General features: G+C 35.4%; 1 protein-coding gene and 1 long non-coding RNA gene across 2 annotated transcripts in view; both read left to right on the forward strand.

Moving 5' to 3' along the window:
* Positions 1-472, forward strand: part of LOC106766450 — a gene marked incomplete in the record, with an annotated part of 10,787 nt that extends 10,315 nt beyond the window's left edge. Inside the window, 1 exon segment of the mRNA XM_014651181.2 lies at positions 1-472. Coding sequence (XP_014506667.1) covers positions 1-146 — 146 coding nt within the window.
* A 1,010-nt stretch (positions 473-1,482) lies between these two features.
* Positions 1,483-4,106, forward strand: LOC111241277. The gene is made up of 3 exons (XR_002667175.1): positions 1,483-1,879; positions 1,979-2,125; positions 3,905-4,106. It is a non-coding gene; the product is annotated as an uncharacterized LOC111241277 (long non-coding RNA).
* Positions 4,107-8,564: the final 4,458 nt, after the last annotated feature.

The following is an 8,564-nucleotide window of genomic DNA, read 5'->3' on the forward strand; positions in this document are numbered from 1 at the left end:
TGAGAGCATATTTACAAGGCTTGACAGAAGTGGATGATATGAGGAAATATGTGAAAGAACATCCCTTTGGCCAAGAGGCTATTAATAATGCAAGTATTAATTGGATCAGACACAGTAGATATATTCTTGAATATCGGAAGGATTAAACTTTTTTTGTCTGAAATGTCGTTGGAAGAGATCCTGGTCGAAGAAAGCAAAAATGAAGGTATGTCTGAAGTGTCTTTGGAAGATATCCTGGGCTGGATTGGTTTAAAGAGAAAATAGGACAGAAAGGTCATGTTTTTTGTCCTCAAACAGTTTTCTTTTGATTTGAACATTGATGAAGGTTTTCGGTTTTGCGTGTTACAAAACTTATACATGGAATTTGAACGGTGTAAACTTCATCATCAATCACCGTATCGTGACTGAGATGTCCTTTTCAGAATTTGTTATTTGGAAAGTGATTTCTTTTTGAATATTTTAAAGTGCAAAACAAACTTATCTCATTCTGTTATTGATTGGTAGAGAAGGTTTTAGCTGCACTTGCACAATTTCAGCCCACATCCCGTAATTTTTCATATTCTAAATAGTATGATCTAGAATAAAAACTTTACATGTTTTTTTATTTTTATTTTGTAGTTTAAAATGTTCAAAATATAGTTTTTGTATTTTAAAATCTGAAATATAATTTAAAATATATATATTTTATTTTGTATTACAAAATAAATAATCCATATCGACCCAGGGAGTTCAACAAATGCCCTATATTAGTCTACATGAAACATAGTAAATATAGAATTACATAAGAGTTTGAATACGAAAACTGCATATACATTCACACACACATACACATATTACATAAATGATAAGTTCAAGCAAAAGCATAAAAATAACTAGTTTAAGAAACTTAGTCATCATCTAAGTTTTCATTAATTACATCTTTATTTATGTTAAACTTTGAAGTATCTAGGCTAAGAGCAAAGAATGAAGCTCGCCGAATAACTTTCTTAATGCCCATGACATATCCCTCCAAAGCTTGGCGGTGAAGCCAATGCATTGTGTGTTTAAGTTTGCCGCAACTTTATTTCTTTCTTGGCCTTCTTCAGCTGTAGCCTAAGACTTTCCACAAGGTCCTTAAACTCCTTTCTATTTTTCTCTATTGCCTTTATAGCGTTACTCGCCATGCCTAATTCAACTTCCAAAATTTTAATTTAACCAAGACCCTAAACAATTTCCAGATCCTAGGAACAAATTGGTTGGTTCTCAACATGCTTTTTGAGAAGGGTTTGTTCCTTCTTCAATAGTTTGGTTTTGGCCTCAACAACATCAAACATTTACGTATCATAAGGCACAGGGAAGCTTGATCCTCCATACCTAGACACACTCTCTGCATGTTAATGTGCCACAAAGAGTTGGAGTGTGTTGCAGATGTTGAAACATTGTCGACCTGGGATAGAGGTCCCTTTTTGCTACCTCAGTATTTGCAACATGGTTAAATCTTAATTGGTCTTTGCTAATAAATAGAAAACCTCGGTGTATGGTTAATGGATGAAAATATGTTTATCTTTGTAAAATTTGACACATCTCGGTTTGAAAGAATGATTCTTAAACCCTTGATAGAGTTGGATATACACAGTAAAAAGAGACCCATGTTGAGTGCTGTTAAGGGTTTCAAAGGTCTTTTTAAAATGCCTCAACTGTTAATGGTTGGATGCTAGAAATGGAAGAACAGTGAGATGGCAAAGAGATAGAAGAGGGTGATAAGGAAAACTCAAAGGAATCGCAGAACTGAGCACGACATCAACATAGATCTGTTGGTGTTGTTGGAGAACGCAACATAAACACCAAAACAGACAAATTTGACAGAGAAAATTAGTGAACCACTGCAAGTGTTACTCAGGTGCGTTCTGCATAAATCCTGATCTAGAAATCAATAGTTTTTTTTTTCTCGATTTCACCCGAGCCTAACAAAAATTGATTCTGCATGCGAGATCACTAGATCAGATGGTGTGGGATCGAAAAATGGTCTTAGGATGTTTGAAAATGAGGAGAATATTTATGATGCTGAATAAAAATAATTAAGCCCAAGATGTCCTTGTGCCCCAGAGTAGAGTAAGGGTGGAATGCAGAGAGACCAGAATTTGAGGTAACAACTATTACTTTCATTTGGTCCATTTTACAGTCAATTAACTTGAAGTTATGGCTTTAACCACCCATAGTTCTACATCATCATCATTGGTCTGAACAGAACGTTGTAACATTCAATGATGCTAGGAAGAATACAAATAGAAACATAGAAGCCCGATACAATTTTACCTGTAGTGTTCACCTAATAAGTTTATTTGGAATTAGGCAAGAACCGTCCTAGCTAAGATCTACCCATGAGACCCGCCTTATTTTGGAAATGCGTTCTTGGTGTAGAAGACCTAAAACATCAAATAATTGTCATAGTAAATTAAGGGAACACAACACTACACACTATTGATAATTATTAATAACTTATGAACTGTGTTTATCATAGCTTTTCAACTATGTGAAATTTGCAGCATGATAGTCTAAGTATGTATCTAGCCTCTGGTTTAGAAAAATCATAAGAAGCTGATATTGTGGAGCATATCTTTCATCCTTCTCCAGTTGCCCAACTGCAAGCATGTCCATTAAATTTGAGAACTTATAGCTATCTAGGGCCAATTTTTTATTAAAATCTGTGATGATGACGGGATAATAGGAAGCAACCCAAAGACAAACAGAAGTTCTATTTAATGATGACCTATAACAAGAAAAAGGCATCCTTTATATTACTGTTTGATACCTCTATGTCTAATTATATCAGGTTAATTTTTATTTCTTCTTGTTTATGAAGAAAATCGAGTATCACCCTTTTAACAAGGAAATAATGTCCATTATCTATAAATTACCTGAGAAAAATAACATCCACTGCCCAGGCCCAGCCCAAATGCAGTGAGACCCAACTTAACTTCTGAAGCTAACCAACCTGAATGCCATCCTCTTATCACATGCACATGGGATTATGTTTATCTCACTCTCACCATGCTGTCTTCTCGTTTGTTTCCCTTGCTCTGAAACTGTTAGTTTTGTTCCAATGTCAATTCTCTAGAAGCCATACACTAATGCACAATAGGCACAAAATGGGACATGAAATTCTGGGTAGTTCAGTCATCAGTGATAACATCAATTTATGTTTCATAATTTGATTTTGTTGCTGTAGCTGTAGCTTGTGGACTCTTTTTTCTTATTTTTGTTTAGAGTTTGTTTCAGGAACGGAAAAGTTACAGAGTATAAATTCTGGGTAGTTTAGACATTAGTGACAAAATCGGTTTATGTTTCAATATTTGATCTTGTCTACGTATAGCTTGTGCACTCTTTTTTCTTATTTCTATTTGGAATTTCATGAGGGGAAAAGTTTTTTGAACAAAAGTTACTGGTAGTTTAGTCATCAATCATAAACTCAGTTTGTTTTTCAAAATTTCATCTGGTTGTAGATATTGTTGCTTGCGGACATTCTTTGCTATTTTTATTTGGAATTTAGTTCATGAATAGGAAAGTTTCAGATGGTAAATTCTGAGTGGTTTAGTCGTTAGTGATGTAAGACCACAGGGATGCACATGTTCTTAAACGTGTATTTGACATCGTCTATTAATAAAATAGAGTATATTTCATTAATTATCATATTTGTTAACTAAAGTTAATTGTGGTGGAGTAAAGGTTTGTACATACCTTGAAATAATTAGTTGTGAGATAAAATGTGGAATAAGAATAACATTATATAGACATTAAATGTATAAGTTATTAGTTAATTAAGTTTGGTCTGGTTATATGTGTGAGTGTTGCTTGTGTATTGTGACATGATTGACACGGTTCGAATCAGGACGAATAAAATGTGGTTTTGTTTTATTTTTGGTAGAAACACGTAAATACACTTGCATTCCTAAAAATCGAGAGTGAGTTTGAGAAGAAGTGGGAATCACAGCAAGGAAAGGGAGAAAGAGAGTCTTGGGAGCTAACGGAAATAGGAAAGTAAAACAAAGGCCATGCATGGTATGGGGAGCTAAAAAGCTTTTGATCTTATATCGTGTTTGTTCTGTGATTGTAATGGTGTCTTTGGATTCTGGAAATTGTATTGCATTGTTGATAATAACTGAAATAAGTGTATGAATGTAATTATTCTGATAAATAGATGTGTATGAGTGTTGTTATTTTCGTTTGGGCTGCAATTAGTGACATGTATGAGTCTGAAAAAGTAAGTATATGATATATGCTCTGTTTTGGAATGAAATAATAGAATGTGTGTTAACAGAACGATGTGGATGAGTTTGATTAGGAATTAGATTACTGACAATGTTCTGAAGAATCTGTAATATGCATAGCATGATCCATGCTTGTTTAATGTGTGCCATGAGGAGAATGCTAAGTTTTGGATGTTTATATGCCCTGAATTATTGTTAGCATCTTTTGGAACTGGAATAGCGGTATGTAATGCATGTACGAGTGTTCTACATGAATGTATGCAAAGAATGTGTTCTGGGTGGGTATAGAAAAGCATTACATGATCTCTGATTGATGTGTACTGATGTATCTGATAAAAAAAATGCATATAGTATGTTTGATTTGGTATGAAAGCACCCTTACATTCTGAATTTGAATCAAACTGGAGGGTATGATATTCTGGAAACTAAATCAGTGGTATAATACAAGTTTAAGATAGGGAATTGGGGATTTGAATCTGGAAATAGCTTGTGTAATTAATCTGAACATATTCTGATAGATGAAAAATGCTTTCTTAACATAATCTTGTATGCTAGAATGGGTTTTCTTGATGAAATGGTTATATGTCAAAAATAAAGGAGTGTATGAACGTGTATATGTTTGATCTGAATTAGTTAGACTAGGGATACCTGCCAAACCAGTGAGCTACGTTGATCTGGGTTGGAGTAATTGGTAATTGGGTTATGTAAGTATTGTGCCTTAATATTTAATAGTTCAGATTTAAGTGCAATGAAATAATGATAGCTATTGAAATCTGGTGGTGTGACTGCTGGAAAATCATTTTGATGTCCATTTCTCCTGATTAAGTCTGTTGCATGTGTAAAGTGTGCAAACTGGTTTTAAATGTTGTTTAAGCCTAATTATGGTGCAGCTAGTGTTTTAAAAAGTGTGTTTTAGTAGATTACAGTGGCTGAGACTGGTCGGGTGGTGTTTTATTTAACTTTCAGAATCCTGCAATTTTTCTGGTCGTGGTTTGCTATGTATACTGTTTCAGAATTCTGCATAAACTGTTGCTGTTTTAGAATAAAAATCTGCAGAAAACTGTTGCTGTTTTAGAATAAAACTCTGCTGAAAACTGTTGCTGTTTTAGAATAGAACTCTGCTGAGAACTATTGCTGTTTTAAAATCTCAAATTTAGAAGGAATAGTATCCTTTCTTATTATTTTAAGAGGTTATTAACCCCTATATAAATACATAAGTCTGCAGCATATTTTAGGAAATATGGACTAATTCTAAGGAATAGATCCCTATGATTACGGGATCAATCAAACATAAATGAACCTAATAAAAGCAGCACATAACTNTTACACAAATACAACACATCAAATATAAAACTTCCTAAAATACACCATGCTAGTCTCTATCACGCCAATCATGGTTTCTGACACTCCTCCTCAAGCTGGTGAATAGGTGTTTTCCATTCCGAACTTGGATATGATTTCTTCAAATTTAATGCAGTTCAGTCCCTTAGTGAGTATGTTTGCAAGTTGGTTCTGGGTGGATACATATGGTGTGCAAATCATGCCACTGTCTAGTTTTTCCTTGATAAAGTGTCTATCAACTTCAATATGTTTAGTTCTATCATGCTGCATCGGGTTGTGGACAATGCTAATTGCAGATTTTTTGTCACAATATAACTTTATAGGTTCATCCCACTTTATCTTTAAGTCTTCTAATATAATCTTCAGCCATAGAAGTTCACATATTCCATGGGCCATTGCTCGAAATTCTGCTTTAGCACTTGATCTAGCCACTACACTTTGTTTTTTACTCTTCCAAGTCACTAAGTTTCCACCAAGGAAGGTGTCGTATCCCGTGGTTGATCTCCTATCTATCACTGACCCCGCATAGTCTGCATCTGTATATGCTTCAAGACTAACACTCTTGTTTCGTTTGAACAAAATCCCTCTTCCGGCGGTCCCTTTCAAGTACTGGACAATTCTAAGGGCAGTTTGTAAATGTGCTTCCTTTGGTTGGTGCATAAACTGGCTGACTAGACTTACAGCAAACCCAATGTCTGGTCTAGTGTGAGATAAGTAAATAAGCTTGCCCACAAGTCTTTGATACATTTCCTTGTCCACAGCAATATCCTGCTCCATACTTCCCAATTTTATATTTGGATCAACTGGGGTGCTTGTTGGTCTACAGCCTGTCTTCCCTGTTTCTTTAAGCAAGTCAGTAATATACTTTTGTTGAGATATGAAGATTCCTTTCTTGGAATGAGCGACTTCAATTCCTAAAAAATATTTAAGCCTCCCTAGTGTCTTGATCTCAAATTCAATGACAAGGCATTCACTTAACACTTGCTGTTCCTTTTTGTNGTCTCCACTTACTATAATGTCATCAACATATACTAATAGAATTGTTACTCCCCCTGAAACTGAATGTTTGATAAATAATGTGTGATCCCCTTGGCTTTGTTTGTAGCCCANACNTGTCATAACTTTGGTAAATCTTCCAAACCATGCTCTTGGGGATTGTTTCAGCCCATATAGAGCCTTTCTTAATTTGCAAACAGTTCCAGCAGCAACCTGTCCATTGTAACCAGGGGGCAACTCCATGTATATTTCTTCTTCAAGGTCTCCATGTAGAAAAACATTCTTCACATTAAACTGTTGCAGATCCCAATTATTATTTGCTGCTAGTGACAATATTACTCTGACCGTGTTCATCTTAGCAATCGGGGCAAATGTCTCCAAGTAATCAACTCCATAGGTTTGAGTGAAGTCTTTAGCCACCAACCTTGCCTTGTAACGTTCGATGGTCCCATCCGCCCTATACTTTATTGCATATACCCACTTACACCCTACTGGTTTTTTCCAGGAGGTAGGGTGACAAGTTCCCAGGTCCTATTTTTGTTTAACGCCTCCATTTNCACATCCATGGCATGTTTCCATTTCCTGTCAGACAATGCTTCATATACANAGGAAGGTGTGTGTGTGTGGAGTTGAGGTTAGTGAGAAAAGTTTTATGGGTAGGTGAGAAATTTTTAAAGGATAAGAAATTTGATAGTGGGTAAAGTGGTTGTTGGGTGCATGTTCTAATTCCCTTTCTAAGGGCAATGGGTAGGTCAAGATTTTGGTCCACCTGCNCTTCTAGATTTTCATAAACAAATTTATTAGAATCATTGGAATTTATAGGATTTGAAGGTGTTACCTCATGCAGTGATGGTGGGTTGGATTCTTTGACATTGCCAGGTCTAGAATGGCCTTTTCTCTCCTTGAATATACCAGAATTTTCCCAAATTTTCCGNCGCCATTAGGTGCAGGTCTCGCTGGTTCAGGTGCAGGTTCAATTATTCCCTCAATTTCAGGACCAACAATGCCATTTGTCCCACTTTCAGGTCCAAACGTCATGTTTGGGAAATCCACATTTGACAGCCCTAGGATCCAATTTGTGTGGTAGAGTACCCTAAAAATCCACATTTGACAGCCCTAGGATCCAATTTTCCCCTTTCATTACTATGAACATGTATAAAGGATACACACCCAAATATTCTAGGTTGGAGGTTATTTGTAGGGTCTAAGTGTGGGTAGAATGATGATAAAACTTCCATGGGACTTTTTGAGTTTAAAACTTTAGTAGGTAACCTATTGATTAGATAGGTGGCCGTAAGAAGGGCTTCCCCCCAAAATCTCTTAGGAACATGATTTTGAAAAAGTAGAGCTCTAGTTTGATCTACAAGGTGACCATTTTTCCTTTCAACAATCCCATTCTGTTGGGGTGTGTTCACACATGAGGACTCCTGGAATATCCCTTCCTTTTGATAGAAAGAGTTTAGAACAAGATTAAAGTAGTCCTTGGCATTGTCGGACCTAATTCTTTTGATATTGACCGCAAATTGATTTTAATCATTGAGACAAACTGGACAAACACAGAGCTAACTTCAGATTTTTGTTTCAATAAAAAGACCCAAGTCACCCGAGTACAATCATCAATGAATGTTAAAAACCATTTTGTACCTGAAATATTANGAATATATGCAGGGCCCCATACATCTAGGGGTGGGCAAAGTGCACCGTACTGCACTGCACTATAAAAATTTATAGTTAACTATAAACCAGTTCAGAATCTGAACTGAACTATTTTCTAGTTCAATTATCTGTAGTACAGTTCAGTTAACTAATTTTTAGTTTATCAGANTACAATTCAATTAATTATAGTCCATGTTCAATTAACTCATGACAACACATCAACACTACACTCTTTCCAAAGACATAAACCAAAAAACTGTAGAAGAAAATAGAGCATGATAAAGTTTTTTTTATTCACAAATATTTATGATAAAACCTGTTAAA

The sequence above is a fragment of the Vigna radiata genome, chromosome 1 (assembly GCF_000741045.1).
Source record: "Vigna radiata var. radiata cultivar VC1973A chromosome 1, Vradiata_ver6, whole genome shotgun sequence".
NCBI classification, from domain to species: domain Eukaryota; kingdom Viridiplantae; phylum Streptophyta; class Magnoliopsida; order Fabales; family Fabaceae; genus Vigna; species Vigna radiata.